Consider the following 19,525-nt stretch of genomic DNA (forward strand, 5'->3'; position numbering starts at 1 on the left):
TAAAGTGCTTCTCCCGGCAATCTGTTTACACTGTGGCACTGTAATTGGTTTGGTCATCAGTCTGTTTCTTTCTGTAGATGGGAAGAGATAATGTTTTCATCCACTCCTCATTAGTTACCACAATTTTTAAGTTAATAATTTGGAGATGTAATGAGCTCTTGTTCCATTTATACATGTTTGAATACCTCTGTCAATGTTTTTAGAGTTTTTTCTTTTCCTAAATACTGGTAGCAATAAAGTATGATATGCCAAGGATAATTTTAAAAAGAAAATAAGTAGATATTGATTCTGCTGATATTAAGTTGATAGATTTGGAAAATTTTAGAGCTGAGAGACAGAGAGAAGCATGTGTATTTATACACACATGCGGAGGCAAAGAGAGAGTCAGAGAGGAAAAGAGAGTCAAAAAGGATAAGACAGATGCAGAGAGACAGATTTTATAATTATATTATATTCACACACACACACACACACACACACACACACATATATGTATATATATATAGAGAGAGAGAGAGACAGAGAGATACCAAGATAGGAATAGTGAGAGAAATAGAAAAGCAGACAGAAACAGGAAAACAGATAAGTAGAGACAGAAAACACACAAAGAGACAGAAAAAGACAGAAACAGAGACACCTAGAGGCTGAGGAAGAGCCGCTTCAGCCATGCCACTCAAGATTAGCCCTGTCTCTGCCCCGTGTGACCAAACTAGGGCCGCAGGTGTGGAGGGCACTGCCAGGACAGAGGCAGACCCAGGGTGCCCAGGAGTCACCAGTGATAGCAGAACTCTGAGTAGGTCACAGCCTGGGCATTAATTAGATGGCCCTGCACCGCTGTTCACATCTATTAAACATGTTTTTGAGTTCTAAATGTATTAAAATTTTTTTTTTTTTGGCTGCAGAAAGGTTCTGAAGGAAATCTCTACTGGAGAACTCAATCCAAATGAGACTCTGCAGGCCACTTTGGAGGTCCAGCTCCTTTCCAAGCTGGACCATCTAGCCATCGTCAAGTTCCATGCAAGCTTTGTGGAGCAAGATGATTTCTGCATTTTCACAGAGTACTGTGAGGTGAGACTCTCCTTCACTTTTTGAAATCTTAATAAAAATATATTTCATAGGGCTTCCCTGGTGGCACAGTGGTTAAGAATCCGCCTGCCAAAGCAGGGGACATGGATTCGAGCCCTGGTCTGGGAAGATCCCACATGCCCCGGAGCAACTAAGCCCCTGCGCCACAACTACTGAGCCCGTGTGCCACAACTACTGAAGCCCGTGTGCCTAGAGCCTGTGCTCCACAACAAGAGAAGCCACTGTAATGAGAAGCCTGCGCACCGCAACCAAGTGTAGCCCCCACTCGCCGCAACTAGAGAAAGCCCGCATGCAGCAATGAAGACCCAATGCAGCCAAAGATAAATAAAATAAATAAATGAAAAAATATATATATATTTCATAGTAAAAAGCTGTCTGTAAAGAGACATCTCAGAAGTTTAACTAGCCAACCACAAGGTGAACTATAAATACCTGGGATGTTGTGTCTTGCTGCTAAGAGTGATCATGTCTATGTAATTGACAAACTTGTTTCTGATGAAGGGTTTCTCTTTCTTGGAAAACTCAGAGTGAATGTATTTTAGGGAGGAATTGATGCAGAAAAACAATCCAGCATATTTATTTTTGGTGTGTGTGTGTGTGGGGGGTGCATTCTCCAAGCCTCCGACAACGGTTCGATTATTAGATGGACATTTAAATGCCGTAACAGAGGCCTGGACAGAGGAGAGGGACACCTCCTGAGTCCTGGGTTCTAGCTCTGTGGTTCATTTTCCCCAATGGAAACTTGGAAATGGGAATATGGCTCATTTTACCCATGAAAATCCTTCATATTAACTGATTTATGATTTATGGCTTCAGGTATTTGCAGTTTTCCCTGCCATTCCATGTTCTCCCCAAGTGATAATAGCGTGCATTTTACTGAGCCCAAGTGAACATGAAGCTGCTGAGAAAGGTGCCAGGTGGAGGGGGCTTGGGGCTGACAAGGTGCAGCATATGTGGGTCTGGGTGGTCACTCCTGAGAGGCTAGGGAGAGGGGAGTTACAGGGGTTGGGTCAGAAAGAGAATACCCAAACATGCCCTTGCTCAGACAGTATCTTCCAGAACATTCTGAGAGCTAGTGTTAGCCAAATGTACCTTGGGAGAACCTGGCTCTATTCATACTTTAGAATGTATTCAGTTCATCACCTGGGTGTTGCTGGGGCCCAAGAGAAATGACGCTGGGAAGAAAGAAGATGCTCTTTAGAGAGGGAGGCAGGCCTGTTTGGGTCAGAGGGTGCTGGGTGTCTGAGGTGCGGAAAAGAAGAGGAAGGAGGAGAAGCAAATCGGAAGGAGTAAAGATAGCAACAGAACCCAGCCTCGCTGTGCTTTATATGGTAGCTGATGTGTCATCCAAAATGAAACCAGTAGCAAAGTTAGAATATCTGAAAATTTGATATCATCCAGGTCTTGGCTGTTCCCCTTCGGGACGGTCTCCCTGGCACAGCCTTGCTGGGAGTTTCCCCATCCAGTCTTGCCCCTCCTCTGCTTGAAGGAGAAGCAGGGGAAGAAAAGAAAAAGAACCAGGACATTTGGGTGTTTACTTCTCCTTTATCCAACAGATTTTTAAGAAAATCAGTGAAATGATGAGGTGCGCAGAGCATGGGTAAGAACAGCTGCTCTGGCAAATATGTCACTGATCTATGCAAAACCCAGGGATTTACAAATATAGCTACACTATGATCCATCAGCTATAATTTAATCATTTTCTTCTTTTTGCCCCATTCAGTTAATAAACTATCTTATGTGGGGAGCAACTGACTCCTATTGCTTATGCCTATTACTGCTACCTCTGCTGCTGCTCTCGGCACACTGAATTTTCCAAAGAGACTCTCACGATCTTAAAATATTTTTCACTATAGTGAGGACTGTCCAGTGGAACTTTGTGTGATGATGGTAATACTCTATATTTGTGCTGTCCAATATGGTAGTTGCTAGTCACATACAGCCCTTTAGCACCTGATGAAATATGGCTAGTATGGTTGAGGAGCTGGATGTTAAACTTTATTTAATTTTAATTACTTTAAATGTAAATAACCATGTGTAGCTGGTGGCTACCATATTGGACAGAGCTAGATGATAAGCTATAACTTTCTCTCCTTATATTAATTTTTAATTATTAATTTTCATGTAATTTTAATCTACTAGAAAAGTTACAGAACACAGTGAACTCCCATATACACTTCACCCAGATTTACCAATTGTTATTTTTTCACATTTGCTTTATTATTCTATCCTTTCTATCTATCTATCTATCTATCTATCTATCTATCTATCACCTATCTATCTATCATCTATCTATCTATTTTTTCCTGAACCACTTGAGAGTAAGTTGCAGACATGATGCCCCTTTGTCCTAAATCCTCCTATGAGTGTTTTCTAAGGCCAAGGACATTTCCTTAACATAACTACAGTACGAAGATCAAAATCAGGAAATTAACATCGATGCAATGCTGGTATGTAATCCAGTGGTTGTCAGTGTGTGATCCCAGACCAGCAGCATCAGCATCATTTGGGATCTTTACTTACAGATACAGATTGTTAGCTTCCACCACAGCCACAGCGAATTAGAAATTCTGGGGGTGGGATCTGGCTATCTGTGTTTTGACAAGCCCACCAGGTGAGGCTGAAGCACACTGCAGTTTGAGAACCACACATCTAATCCACAATTCACACTCAAATTGAGCCCATTTGTCCCAGTTATGTCTTTAGAAAGGACATTTCTATAAGAATGTCTTTTTCTCGCTTAGGATCCAATCCAGGATCATCTGCATTACTTTTTAAATGCTGGCGGTTTCCAAGGGCTGAGCTGCTCCTCCCACCCCGGGGCGTTGCCATGGTGACGGCCGCTGGCCGGGGAGCAGCTGCTGGGCTTCCCTGTTCCACCTGCTGAGCTGTCAGGACGCACTTCCCTGAGGAATGACGTGTGTGGGTCGCTAGTTTTCCTTGCTAACCGAGATATTTCTCATCTTCATGAGCTTAACTCACACAAACCTGGCATTATCCTCTTCTTATTGAGGTAAAATAATAATATTGGAAATGGCAGATGGCCAGACTTGCACCTCACAGAAAAATGTTTTCACCATTGAAATAGCTGGGTTTTTTGATCCCCAAGTTTCCTCTTCTGTAATTTAATTTGGAGCCTTGCAAGATTGAAATACACACATATAAATGCCTTCACGAGGCTGCTATGTCCACCACCCAACCCTTTGGACACATCACATCAGATTATGAGTGTAAAAAGCAAATTACCCCATTCTCACAACTTCTTGTCAAGATCTAACCAAATCTTTGATGGGGAATAGTACCCAAACTACCAAAGTGACAGAATGTTTCAGGTATTGGTGCCTTCCATTCTCCTCCAGCCAGGGAAATGGGGCAACTTGCTGTCCCCTGTCCCTCCTCCACAGTTTCCCACCTCTTCATCTGTGCCCTTTCAGAATGTCCTTCCTCCTGGCCCCATGTTTTCAGTTCCCACCCATCCTCCCAGGCCCGCTGAAATGTCACCCACTCTACAAAGATTCCTATAATCTCCTGGCTGGAAATCACTCCTCACCCGATCCCCGACTCTCATCGCATTTCAGCTTGGTGACACACAGCACATTATACATAGTATCATCCGTCTCAGATCAGACTCTCAGCGTGTGGGATTGATCTTTTTCTGATTCATTTTTGTATCGCATCATGAACCCATGTAATGAGCCACAAAAAATTAGTACTCAGGAAATTTCTTTCCTTTTGACGAATTCTTTACCACTTGCTTCCAGCTGCCTCTCACCTTATTTCTGTCAAAAGCCGGTGGTAAAATTTTGGATCCTTCTATCTGTCATATATGTTGAAAGCACTTTGTCAGAAAGCAGGGAAGGTTGGACTTGTCTGTTTCCTGCACTGTGATATTAACATAGCTAAATAAAAATTGTATCAATATAGTTGTAGTGCTTAACCTTGGCTGCACACCGGAATCACCTGAAAAGCTTTCAGAACTAATAAGGGCTGAGGCCCTCCTTCAGAAAGTCTGATTTAATTGGCCTGGGGAATGACCCAGGCATCAGGATTTTTGAAAGCTCTCCAGGTGATTCTAATGGGCAGCCAGGGAGGAGAACTGCAAAAAAAGGGGGAATGACCAGTGTGGAAACAGGAAAATACAGTCATAGAAGAAAACCATGTCAGTGTTTATGGAGCACTGAGCAAAGATGAGGCTCAGCTGAGGACAGGGGAGTCTGGCTGGCTCTGCTGGTGGGTGTGGTTTTCTGCTCAGGCCACCAGCTGGGTGCTGTTATTCATGAAAATTACCTGCCTTGTTCTCCCGGCTCCCTGAGCAACCTTCTATCCTGTTTCTCCTCAAACTTTCATGCCCTGATTTTAGCATTTTTTCAGTGGTAGTTGCCTTGAGCAGTTTTTACTGTGATATTTGCCTAATGGTGATTATGTATTTCCCTCATTCTTTCTACATTTATTAATTAGGGCTGTCCTGTTAGAAAGAGCTATTCCACTGTTCCTTCTCCTCCATTGATGTCTTTATTCAATTATTTATATCAGTATGGACTCAGGGATATTTATTTTATTCTATGGGTTATAGCCCAATGCTGTCATTATTAATTTTCTTTCTCAAATTGGTCCAGCTTCGGCTAGTGGGGCTCCTTCAGATTGGCTCCTGTGTCCTCTAAACATGCCCCCATCCTTTTTGAAGAAGTGGATTCTTATCTATAAACTATATTTTGTAGATGAGGAAATGGGAACCCAGGGAGGAGATTTTCTGGCAATCACATGGCTGGAATGTTGGATTTCATCCAGGACCAGGACCAGGATCACAGGGGTATAGGGAAAGCTGCTCCTGTTTTTCTTTTACTTGGATTGCTCCTATTCCTCCCTTAATATTTAACAGAGTCAGGGCTTCCCTGGTGGCGCAGTGGTTCAGAGTCCGCCTACCGATGCAGGGGATACGGGTTCGTGCCCCGGTCCAGGAAGATCCCACATGCCGCGGAGCGGCTGGGCCCGTGAGCCATGGCCACTGAGCCTGCGCGTCCAGAGCCTGTGCTCCACAACAGGAGAGGCCACAACAGTGAGAGGCCTACCTTCCCAAGCATGAAATTATCTACTTCTACCTGGACATGAATCAATAGAGATTGTTTTATTGTTCATATCAACAATGTTAACCAAACATGTTTCAGATGGTGGCACTAAACTAAACATAGATTTTAACACAGCTACATTAATCAAGCCTGTCTGTGTGAATTATGCAAAATATAAAGCTAACACTTTCGTTTACAAGATGAACAGGTTCTGGGGAATCTGATGTATAGCATGGTGACCATGGTTCACAATACTGCACTTAGACACTTCACATTTGTCAAGAGAGTAGATCTCAAGTGCTCTCAACACACACGTGCACGTGCATGCACACACACGCACACAGAAATCATGTGAGATATTGGATGTGTCAATCAGCTTGACTGTGGTAAACATCTCACAGTGCACATGTCCACCAGATCATCCTGTTTTATGGGAAACCCGCTCCTTCCCTTGGCTTATTCTCGCTTATGTTCTGTATCTTGATCTATCTCTATATAATACATACATGTACATAGACACAAAAACACATGTATATCAATTTGTACACACACACATGTCTTAATGTAATGATAATATAATTAATTATTTTATTTTCTATCAATAGTAGACTAGATAGGGTTTGAAACAGTAGAAAGTGTGTGGACTCTGGCATCACACTGACTTCTGTTCAAATCTTGGTCCATTTCCTTGAACAAGTTACTTCATTTTTCTGACCCCGTCCTAATTTTAAGATAGAGTAAACAACACTTAGTATATTATTAGGTTTTTATAGGTATTTGAAATAATAAAGTTAATTTGTTAACTTTATGAGTTAAAATAAAGTTAAAAAAGGGACTATCAGACCTTTCCTCCTAATAGACTGTCAACGATGGAAGCTGTCTTTATATAGTTCATTATTTCAGTGTGACCTCACTCTCCCCCCAGGTTGTTTTCTAGAAGGCGAGCTAATTTTTACCTCTGAGTTTTTGGCTTGCAGCCTTTAGTGTGAGGATTCATGCCAGAAGGAGGAAACATGGAAAATTTTAAACACTAATGGGTCCAATAGCAACATTCAAGCAAATACTTTCTAAGGATCTGTTTGTAATATAAAAAGAAAATTTTAAATCTCCTCTTATGTTTCTCATTTATGCAAATTGTTTAAATAAATCAAGTAAGTGGGTTGAGTTTTATAATGTTGAAATTCTAGTGAGTCTCTGTAGGCTCTTGCAAGTGAATTTGGAAATGGCATGCACCACCAGGCTTATTGGTTCTCAGAGGGTCCTTACAACTTCATGCTGGATGTCTTGGGTCTACTGTTAGAGACAAACCCTTTGTTGTCCTTCAAAGCCACTGCTGAAGCTCTGTCTGAGGCCACGAATGAGAGACACTCCTGGTATATTGATCTTTGTGGCATTGATTAGTGACCTTCTATCTTAGTCCGTTCAGGCTGCTATAACAAAATACCGTAGACTGTGTGCCTTATAAACAACATACATTTATTTCTCACAGTTCTGGAGGCTAGGAAGTCTAAGATCAAGGTTCTGGCAGATTCAGTGTCTGGTGAGAACCCAATTCCTGGTTTGTAGATGGCCGTCTTCTTGCTGTGTCCTCACATGGCAGAAGCTGGGAGGGAACTCTCTGGGTTCTCTTTCATAAAGGCACTAATCCTATTCATGAGGGCTCTACCCTCATGATCTATTCACCTCCCAAAGGCCTCACCTCTTAATACCATCACACTGTGGGGTTACGATTTCAACATATGCATTTTTGGGGACACAAACATTGTCTATAGCATTATCCTTCCCAGTGTGAGCTCCAGGTGTCCACACATCAGGGCTGTCTTCAGTGGTCTGCATTGCTGGGATTGCTGCTGATTAAGGGAACTAGAGATATCTTCAGAGAGGTGCATCCCATCAGAGCTCTCTGGTTTTCCTGGGCAGCTCCTGCCTGGCTATGTAGGCCTCCCTGAATTCACTGTGCCAGTTCTATGGGTCTAGACTTTATTCAGCTAAAGAAGATGGTAAATAGTATGTATCTTGTGTTTTTATACACCTAAACTTATCTGTTCATGATCTTTGTAAGTACCATAAGTAAAATCATTTGACTTGTTCCATTTACTTTCTTTCTTTAAACTATGAAATATTTTAAGCTTTTCACAAAAAAAGTTTAAAAATAAGGCCACTGATTTTTATTTAAAGTTGTTGATGTAAAAATTGAAAAACAAAACTAGTTTCATTTAAGAGAAATGTATGAATGCACTAATATCAAGCAATTCATAAGCCCAGTAGAACTTCTGGCATTTGGAGTGTGGCTTTAGCTATGATATATGACTTTCTATAAATATGCGATCAAAAATAGAATCAGAATAAAACACTCCAAATAGTTTATTTTAAAAAAACAGTCCAGTGATTTATAGGTGAAAGCATTATTTCATGTCACTACTTAAAAAAAAAAATTCTACCTCTTTATTCTTATTTATGTACATTTACCTCAGCAGGAAGAAAACTTACTCTAAAAGAATTTGAAAGAAAATTAGCAACTAAACCCAAGTGTGCTCAGTTATATTTTCAAGACATAAATGTCACAATACTACATGGCATTCTTTAGTAACTATTTAAAAACTGGATCTTCTTATTTTGCTTTTAAGAGCATAATGTGGTTTGACATTTTCCCCACTTTTTATGAACTCCATTTACAAATTTAAAAATATATTATAAAATAATTTTTATTCACCCCAGACTTTCTCAAATACATCTTTTGCCTTTGGAATTTTTCAAACTATTGGACAAAATGTTCCCGTTAATAGGTGAGATAGTAACTATTTGGCCCATTTGTGTCATTATCTAGCAGCACTTTTTTAAAGTGCAGTCTATGGCCTGTCCCAGAGTCACTTACGATGCTTGTTAAAAAATACAAATTCCGGGCTTCCCTGGTGGTACAGTGGTTAAGAATCCGCCTGCCAATTCAGGGGACATGGGTTCGAGCCCTGGTCCAGGAAGATCCCACATGCTGTGGAGCATCTAAGCCCATGTGCCACAACTACTGAGCCTGCGTGCCACAACCACTGAAGTCCGCACGGCTAGAGCCTGTGCTCTGCAACAAGAGAAGCCACTGCAATGAGAAGCCCACGCACCACAAGGAAGAGTAGCCCCCGCTCGCGGAGACTAGAGAACACCCGCGCGCAGTAACGAAGACCCAATGCAGCCAAAAAAGAAAATAAATAAATAAATTTATTTATTTATTTAAAAAATACAGATTCCTTGGTCCTATCCTAATTTACTGAATCAGAGTCTCTGTTGATACAGCCCAGGAATATGCATTTTAAACAAGCAACTTGAATGTGCCTGATACATGCAAAATTTTGAGGTCCACTGGAAGGATGTCTCAGAACCTTAGTTAAAGGAGATGAAGAGTGTGAGGGAACAGTATCTGAAGATGTCAGCCCAGAGAATTAATCAGGGGAAGCACTTTCATTTTAAAATGAAGAAGTAGGGAGAACAATTTTTCAAGCTCCTTCCAGCCCTGAAATCCTGAGATTGTTTTGCCCTTTGTGTATCCTCTGAACATTGCAGTCTCACTGTGTTCAGGCTCTGAGAAGGCTCTCCTCTGTCTTTTATTTTATTTATTTATTTATTTATTTATTTATTTATTTATTTATTTATTTATTTATTTATTTATTTTAAATACAAAGAACTCTTGCAAACACTTCATTCAGATTCACTGGTTAACATTTTCTGATGCCAGGCTCCACTCCTCATTGAATTTCATGGCTCACAGTGTGAATAATATTGAAAGAGTTCAGCCCAGTCTCCCTCTCCTAGTAGATGAAGGAACAGAGGGTCAGAAAGTATACTCGACTTAACTCAAGGGGGTTAACATTTCACTTCATTTGTTTTATTCTCTCCCCACCTCTTTCCCCACCTAAGTATTTAAAAGTTACATAATCATGCATCTTACCCCTAAATACTTCAGTGGCTATTCCTAAGAACAAGAACATTCTCTTCATAACTATGATTCAATTTGCAAATTAAGAAAATTTAACATTGATACAATACTATTTTCTAATAAAGTTTCCATATTCAAAGTTTGCCAATAGTGCCAGTTGTATCCTTTGTGGCAACAGTGAGTACAGTTCACAGACAGAACGTACAGTAATGAGTAACAGAGCAAGTGGGTTAAGTGGAGTCTGGTTTTTTTCTATTCTTTTCTTTTCTTTTTTTTGCGGTATGCCGGCCTCTCACTTCTGTGGCCTCTCCGGTTGCGGAACACAGGCTCCGGATGCGCAGGCTCAGCGGCCATGGCTCACGGACCCAGCCGCTCCGCGGCATGTGGGATCCTCCCAGACGGGGCACGAAACCGTGTCCCCTGCATCAGCAGGCGGACTCTCAACCACTGCGCCACCAGGGAAGCTCTGTTTCTAGATTTTTTGATGATGGCCATTCTGACTGGTGTGAGATGATATCTCATTGTAGTTTTGATTTGCTTTTCTCTAATGATTAGTGATGTTAAGCATTCTTTCATGTGTTTGTTGGCAATCGGTATATCTTCTTTGGAGAAATGTCTATTTAGGTCTTCTGCCCATTTTTGGATTGGGTTGTTTGTTTTTTTGTTATTGAGCTGCATGAGCTGCTTATAAATTTTGGAGATTAATCCTTTGTCAGTTGCTTCATTTGCAAATATTTTCTCCCATTCTGAGCGTTGTCTTTTGGTCTTGTTTATGGTTTCCTTTGCTGTGTAAAAGCTTTGAAGTTTCATTAGGTCCCATTTGTTTATTTTTGTTTTTATTTCCATTTTTCTAGGAGTTGGGTCAAAAAGGATCTTGCTGTGATTTATGTCATAGAGTGTTCTGCCTATGTTTTCCTCTAAGAGTTTGATAGTTTCTGGCCTTACATTTAGGTCTTTAATCCATTTTGAGCTTATTTTTGTGTATGGTGTTAGGGAGTGATCTACTCTCATACTTTTACATGTACCTGTCCAGTTTTCCCAGCACCACTTATTAAAGAGGCTATCTTTTCTCCACTGTACATTCCTGCCTCCTTTATCAAAGATAAGGTGACCATATGTGTGTGGGTTTATCTCTGGGATTTCTATCCTGTTCCATGATCAATCTTTCTGTTTTTGTGCCAGTACCATACTGTCTTGATTACTGTAGCTTTGTAGTCTAGTCTGAAGTCAGGGAGCCTGATTCCTCCAGCTCCGTTTTTTGTTCTCAAGATTGCTTTGGCTATTCAGGGTCTTTTGTGTTTCCATACAAACTGTGAAATTTTTGTTCTAGTTCTGTGAAAAATGCCAGTGGTAGTTTCATAGGGATTGCATTGAATCTGTAGATGGCTTTGGGTAGTAGAGTCATTTTCACAATGTTGATTCTTCCAATCCAAGAACATGGTGTATCTCTCCATCTACTTGTATCATCTTTAATTTCTTTCATCAGTGTCTTATAATTTTCTGCATACAGGTCTTTTGTCTCCTTAGGTAGGTTTATTCCTAGATATTTTATTCTTTTTATTGCAATGGTAAATGGGAGTGTTTTCTTGATTTCACTTTCAGATTTTTCATCATTAGTATATTGGAATGCCAGAGATTTCTGTGCATTCATTTTGTATCCTGCTACTTTACCAAATTCATAGATTAGCTCTAGTAGTTTACTGGTAGCATGTTTAGCATTCTCTATGTATAGTATTATGTAATCTGCAAACAGTGACAGCTTTACTTCTTCTTTTCTGATTTGGATTTCTTTTATTTCCTTTTCTTCTCTGATTGCTGTGGCTAAAACTTCCAAAACTATGTTGAATAAGAGTGGTGACAGTGGGCAACCTTGTCTTGTTCCTGATCTTAGTGGAAATGATTTCAGTTTTTCACCATTGAGGATGTTGTTGGCTGTGGGTTTGTAATATACGGCCTTGAGGAAAGTTCCCTCTATGCCTACTTTCTGCAGGATTTTTATCATAAATCGGTGTTGACTTTTGTCGAAAGCTTTCTCTGCATCTATTGAGATGATCACATGGTTTTTCTCCTTCAATTTCTTAACATGGTGTATCACATTGATTGATTTGCATATATTGAAGAATCCTTGCATTCCTGGGATAAACCCCACTTGATCATGCTGTATGATCCTTTTAATGTGCTGTTGGATTCTGTTTGCTAGTATTTTGTTGTGGATTTTGCATCTATGTTCATCAGTGATATTGGCCTGTAGTTTTCTTTCTTTGTGACATATTGTCTGGTTTTGGTATCAAGGTAATGGTGGCCTCATAGAATGAGTTTGGGAGTGTTCCTCCCTCTTCTATATGTTGGAAGAGTTTGAGAAGGATAGGTGTTAGCTCTTCTCTAAATGTTTGATAAAATTCGTCTGTGAAGCCATCTGGTCCTGGGCTTTTGTTTGTTGGAAGATTTTTAATCACAGTTTCAATTTCAGTGCTTGTGATTGGCCTGTTCATGTTTTCTATTTCTTCCTGATTCAGTCTTGGCAGGTGGTGCTTTTCTAAGAATTTGTCCATTTCTTCCAGGTTGTCCATTTTATTGGCATAGAGTTGCTTGTAGTAATCTCTCGTGATCTTTTTTATTTCTGCAGTGTCAGTTGTTACTTCTCCTTTTTCATTTCTAATTCTATTGATTTGAGTCTTCTCCCTTTTCTTCTTGATGTGTCTGGCTAATGGCTTATCAATTTTGTTTATCTTCTCAAAGAACCAGCTTTTAGTTTTATTGATCTTTGCTATCATTTCCTTCATTTCTTTTTCATTTATTTCTGATCTGATGTTTATGATTTCTTTCCTTCTGCTAACTTTGGGGTTTTTTTGTTCTTATTTCTCTAATTGCTTTAGGTGCAAGGTTAGGTTGTTTATTCGAGATGTTTCCTGTTTCTTAAGGTAGGATTGTATTGCTATAAACTTCCCTCTTAGAACTGCTTTTGCTGCATCCCATAGCTTTTGGGTTGTCGTGTCTCCATTGTCATTTGTTCCTAGGTATTTTTTTATTTCCTCTTTGATTTCTTCAGTGATCACTTCATTATTAAGTAGTGTATTGTTTAGCCTCTATGTGTTTGTATTTTTTTCTGTAATTGATATCTAGTCTCATAGCATTGTGGTCAGAAAAGATACTTGATACAATTTCAATTTTCTTAAATTTACCAAGGCTTGATTTATGACCCAAGATATGATCTATCCTGGAGAATGTTCCATGAGCACTTGAGAAAAATGTGTATTCTGTTCTTTTGGGATGGAATGTCCTATAAATATCAATTAAGTCCATCTTGTTTAATGTATCATTTAAAGCTTGTGTTTCCTTATTTATTTTCATTTTGGATGATCTGTCCATTGGTGAAAGTGGGGTGTTAAAGTTCCCTAATATGAACGTGTTACTGTCGATTTCCCCTTTTATGGCTTTTAGTATTTGCCTTATGTATTGAGGTGCTCCTATATTGGGTGAATAAATATTTACAATTGTTATATCTTTTTCTTGGATTGATTCCTTGATCATTATGTAATGTCCTTTTTTGTCTCTTCTAATAATCTTTATTTTAACGTCGATTTTGTCTGATGTGAGAATTGCTACTCCAGCTTTCTTTTGGTTTCCATTTGCATGGAATATCTTGTTCCATCCCCTTACTTTCAGTCTGTATGTGTCTCTAGGTCTGAAGTGGGTCTCTTGTATACAGCATATATACGGGTCTTGTTTTTGTATCCATTCAGCCAATCTGTGTGTTTTGGTGGGAGCATTTAGTCCATTTACATTTAAGGTAATTATCAATATGTTTTTTCCTATTCCCATTTTCTTAATTTTTTGGGGTACGTTATTGTAGGTCTTTTCCTTCTCTTGTGTTTCTTGCCTAGAGAAATTCCTTTAGCATTGTTGTAAAGCTGGCTTGGTGGTGCTGAACCTTCTCAACTTCTGCTTGTCTGTAAAGGTTTTAATTTCTCCATCAAATCTGAATGAGATCCTTGCTGGGTAGAGTAATCTTGGTTGCAGGTTTTTCTCCTTCATCACTTTAAATATGTTCTGCCAGTCCCTTCTGGCTTGCAGAGTTTCTGCTGAAAGATCAGCTGTTAACCTTATGGGGATTCCCTTGTGTGTTATTTGTTGTTTTTCCCTTGCTGCTTTTAATATGTTTTCTTTGTATTTAATTTTTGACAGTTTGATTAATATGTGTCTTGGTGTATTTCTGCTTGGATTTATCTTGTATGGGACTCTTTGTGCTTCCTGCACTTGATTAACTATTTCCTTTCCCATATTAGGGAAGTTTTCAACTATAATCTCTTGAAATATTTTCTCAGTCCCTTACTTTTTCTCTTCTTTTTCTGGAACACCTATAATTCGAATGTTGGTGCATTTAATGTTGTCCCAGAGGTCTCTGAGACTGTCCTCAGTTCTTTTCATTCTTTTTTCTTTATTCTGCTCTGCAGTAGTTATTTCCACTATTTTATCTTCCAGGTCACTTATCCGTTCTTCTGCCTCAGTTATTCTGCTAATGATCCCAACTAGAGTATTTTTAATTTCATTTATTGTGTTGTTCATCGTGTTTGTTTCATCTTTAGTTCTTCTAGGTCCCTGTTAAATATTTCTTGCATTTTGTCTATTCTATTTCCAAGATTTTGGATCATATTTACTATCATTATTCTGAATTCTTTTTCAGGTAGACTGCCTATTTCCTCTTCATTTGTTAGGTCTGGTGGGTTTTTATCTTGCTCCTTCATCTGCTGTGTGTTTTTCTGTCTTCTCATTTTGCTTATCTTCCTGTATTTGGGGTTCCTTTTTGCAGACTGCATGTTCATAGTTCCCGTTGTTTTTGGTGTCTGTCCCCAGTGGCTAAAGTTGGTTCAGTGGGTTGTGTAGGGTTTCTGGTGGAGGTGACTAATGCCTGTGTTCTGGTGGATGAGGGTGGATCTTGTCTTTCTGGTGGGCAGGTCCACGTCTGGTGGTGTGTTTTGGGGTGTCTGTGGACTTATTATGATTTTAAGCAGCCTCTCTGCTAATGGGTTGTGTTGTGTTCCTGTCTTGCTAGTTGTTTGACATAGGGTGTCCAGCACTGTAGCTTGTTGGTCGTTGAGTGAAGCTGGGTGCTGGTGTTGAGATGGAGATCTCTGGCAGATTTTTGCCATTTGATATTATGTGGAACTGGGAGGTCTCTTGTGGATCAGTGTCCTGAAGTTGGCTCTCCCACCTCAGAGGCACAGCACTGACTCCTGGCTGCAGCACCAGGAGCCTTTCATCCACATGGCTCAGAATAAAAGGGAGAAAAAGTAGAAAGAAAGAATTAGTAGAAGTAGAAAGAAAGAAAGAAGCAAAGAAAGAAAGAAAGGAAGCAGGGAGGGTGGGAGGAAGGAAGGAAAGAAGGAGGGAAGGAAGGATAAAAAGAAAGAAAGAAGATAAAGTAAATAAAATAAGGTGATTAAAATAAAAAATAATTATTAAGAAAAAAATTAAACAAAAAACAAACAAGCAAAAAACGGACAGATAGAACCCTAGGACAAATGGTGGAAGCAAAGCTATACAGACAGAATCTCACACAGAAGCATACACATGCACACTCACAAAAAGAGGAAAAGGGGAAAAAATCATAAATCTTGCTCTCAAAGTCCACCTCCTCAATTTGGGATGATTCGTTGTCTAAAGGAGGGAAGGAAGGAAGGAAGGAAGGAAGGAAGGAAAGAAAGAAAGAAAGAAAGAAAGAAAGAAAGAAAGGAAGAAAGAAAGAAAGAAAGAAAGAAAGAAGATAAAGTAAAATAAAATAAAGTTATTTAAAAAATAATTATTAAGAAAAAAATTAAACAAACAAACAAGCAAAAAACGGACGGATAGAACCCTAGGACAAATGGTGGAAGCAAAGCTATGCAGACAAAATCTCATACAGAAGCATACACATACACACTCACAAAAAGAGGAAAGGGGAAAAAATCATAAATCTTGCTCTCAAATTCCACCTCCTCAATTTAGGATGATTCGTTGTCTATTCATGTATTCCACCGATGCAGGGCACATCAAGTTGATTGTGGAGCTTTAATCCGCTGCTTCTGAGGCTGCTGGGAGAGATTTTCCTTTCTCTTCTTTGTTCGCACAGCTCCCAGGGGCTCAGCTTTGGATTTGGCCCCGCCTCTGCGTGTAGGTTGCCAGAGGGCATCTGTTCTTCGCTCAGACAGGACGGGGTTAAAGAAGCAGCTGATTCAGGGGCTCTGGCTCACTCAGGCCGCGGGGGAGGGAGGGGCACGGGGTGTGGGGCGTGCCTGTGACGGCAGAGGCCGGCGTGACGTTGCACCAGCCTGAGGTGTGCCGTGCGTTCTCTCGGGGAAGTTGTCCCTGGATCCCGGGACCCTGGCAGTGGCGAGCTGCACAGGCTCCCCAGAAGGGGACTGTGGATAGTGACCTGTGCTCGCACACAGGCGTCTTGGTGGCGGCAGCAGCAGCCTTAGCGTCTCATGCCCGTCTCTGGGGTCCGCGCTGTTAGCCGCGGCTCGCGCCCATCTCTGGAGCTCCTTTAAGCAGCGCTCTTAATCCCCTCTCCTCGCGCACCAGGAAACAAAGAGGGAAGAAAAAGTCTCTTGCCTCTTCAGCAGGTCCAGACTTTCCCCCGGACTCCCTCCCAGCTAGCCGTGGTGCACTAACCCCTTCAGGCTGTGTTCACACCGCCAGTCCTCTCCCTGCGCTCTGACCGAAGCCCAAGCCTCAGCTCCCAGAGCCCACCCAATCCGGCGGGTGAGCAGACAAGCCTCTCGGGCTGGTGAGTGCCAGTCAGCACCGATCCTCTTTGCGGAAATCTCTTCGCTTTGCCCTCCGCACCCCTGTGGATGTGCTCTTCTCCGCGGCTTCGAAGCTCCCCCTCTCGGCCACCCGCAGTCTCCGCCTGCGAAGGGTCTTCCTAGTGTGTGGAAACCTTTCCTCCTTCACAGCTCCCTGCCATGGGTGCAGGTCCCGTCCCTATCCTTTTGTCTCTGTTTATTCTTTTTTCTTTTGCCCTACCCAGGTACGTGGGGAGTTTCTTGCCTTTTGGGAGGTATGAGGTCTTCTGCCAGCGTTCAGTGGGTGTTCTGTAGGAGTTGTTCCACGTGTAGATGTGTTTCTGGTGTATCTGTGGGGAGGAAGGTGATCTCTACGTCTTACTCTTCCGCCTTCTTCCCCTCCACCTCTCCTGTGTCTTTTAAACTGGATGTAAGTGCTTCTACTGATGACTTAAAAAACACGGATTAATTTTTAAAATCAAATACTTTTAGGTTTTAAAACATTTTAGTGTCAATTAAAGATGGAGTTCAGACACTGTATTTGAGTTGCTCTTCATTTCTTCAAGGTCTTGGTGTTTCAAAGTCAATCTGATGTTGGCTAACTTGGATGGCAGGAGGCAAGACCATTAATCCATCAAATGGCACATTTTGGGTTACAGATTTTTGAAACCTTAGAAGTTAACATCAAGGCTTTTATTGAAACTTTCGAGGGGTGATATTAGTAAAGGAAAGCATTTTCTGTCAGCAGTATAGATTTAGGGCAATATTAATATTGGTTCAAATTAAAGTCAATACCATTTTCATTAGAGTTGCCTTAGCAATAAAAGTCATCATTAAATATTTCTCAAAGTCAAGGAAACAGAATGAGCCTACAGATATTGTAATAATAACTTCTTAAACCAAGGTGTGACAGTTCATCCAAAACGTTTTTTACTTTTATGATGGGTTGGCAAAAGAAATAAATGCTTTTCATATTGCTGAATTAAAATCAGACTGCTTCACAAAAAATTGTTGCTTTTATATGAAATTTGTTGTGTCTTAATTTGTGAGTGACTTGACTACCTTAATTAAATCCTACGAAAATCTACAGAGTGTTTATTAAAGAACAAAGTAAATACAAAACAAATAGTTTTTCTTGCAGATAAACATGCAGAATGAAAACTGCAGGGGGAGTAAATTGAGGAGGATAAGACCCAGCTCTCCAATTAATTTGATCTTTTGGCATTCTGTCCTCTTGTCAATAGAACATGTCCCTTGCTTAACGCTAAGAACTAGTACATTTCTTCTTCTTATGGTTCTACCTGAGAAGGGGGTGTTTGTGTACCCTCTTTTGACATTTCACTTTGAGGCCTAGTATTGAAGGCCCTGTTCCTTTTTTTCCCCCAATAGTCTAAGTATATATTTCTTTAGTCACAGGAAATGTGCACACACTTAACATCAATTCAGGAAACAGATAAGCAACCTCTACTCACTACTTGAGGGGAGAGCATAAGGAAGTGATAGTCAGACTGACAATGAATGTCACCCAGGGAGTGTGCCCGTCTATGGCAAGACGACTCACAGGGAACGTAATTCTGCTCACTCACAAGGAAAACAATACCAAAGCTGATACAAATGTGGTAGGAATTTGTATTTCTTTAACTAATATAGTTTTAAAATGACCGTAGGAAATGAAAAGCAGCATCGAGGTTTGGAGACAAATTCCTGAAAGAAATGTTATTTGAACATACAGACAAATTTCTCCAAATTTCAGTATTATTGAGGCAGACAAATATGTCACAAAGGCCATTTTCACAGGGGTGACTGTACTTATGTATGACCTTCCTAAAGTAGAAAACATTGGGTTGAAGCTGTCAGCTTCATTGATATTTCTCTAAGGCAAGCTTTTCTTCTTTTTTTTTTTCTTTTCATTTCTTTCTTCCCTCCCTCTTCCTTCCTTCCTCCCTCCCTTCTGGCCTTCCTTCCTTCCAACCTTCCTTCCTCCCTCCCTCCTGGCCTTCCTTCCTTCCAACCTTCCTTCCTCCCTCCCTCTCTACCTCCTTCCCCCTTTCCTTTTTGCCTTCCTTCCTTCCTTCTTTTTCTCCCTCCTTCCTGCTTTCTTGGTTTTCTTTCTGTCACTTCTTATCTCAAGCTATTCAGGAAGGGGATGGCAACGTGTAGATAATTATCTTTTTGCCACTGAAGTTCTTTTATCATATTCTGAGAATGTAAATGGGATATTGAAAAGAGATCTTGTTTTTTAATTAAATTTTTTTTTCTTTTTTGTGTAAGAGTCCTCTTGGGTAGAAAAGGAAATCTGGGTTTGGAAAAATACATACATTTACAGCTCATCTTTCATCTGAAGAACTTTTCAATGTCTACTTCACAGGATGCTATAATAATCTGATGTCAAAAAATGTTCTGTGCAACTTCTAGAAACATTATGACACTACAACTTGTATGATCCAACAGAATTTTGATAAACTCTAGGATTAAAAAGAGAGGCTATAAAGGCAGGTTTGGAGAATGAGAAGGGAATGCAGGTCTTTTTGACAAGGAGTCGAATATTCAATTAATTCCTTAAACTTTGATCGCCTTGGCCCAGAAAATCCAGCCAGATATCGAGTTTGAGTGAGGGTGCGAGTTGTTTAATATGCCACTTTTGACTCATCATGCCCTGTGTAGAAGGAGAGAAAATGCTAGGC

The 19,525-nt window shown here is 40.4% G+C and overlaps 1 protein-coding gene across 1 annotated transcript in view; it reads left to right on the top strand.

Moving 5' to 3' along the window:
• The window catches only part of NEK11 (NIMA related kinase 11), a 109,758-nt gene that overhangs the window by 40,858 nt on the left and 49,375 nt on the right, over positions 1-19,525 (top strand). Inside the window, 1 exon segment of the mRNA XM_027086481.1 lies at positions 903-1,087. Within this exon segment, the coding sequence (XP_026942282.1) occupies positions 903-1,087 (185 nt within the window).

This window comes from Aethalodelphis obliquidens, unplaced genomic scaffold (assembly GCF_003676395.1).
Source record: "Aethalodelphis obliquidens isolate GAN/ISIS:26980383/991018 unplaced genomic scaffold, ASM367639v1 scaffold56, whole genome shotgun sequence".
NCBI classification, from domain to species: domain Eukaryota; kingdom Metazoa; phylum Chordata; class Mammalia; order Artiodactyla; family Delphinidae; genus Aethalodelphis; species Aethalodelphis obliquidens.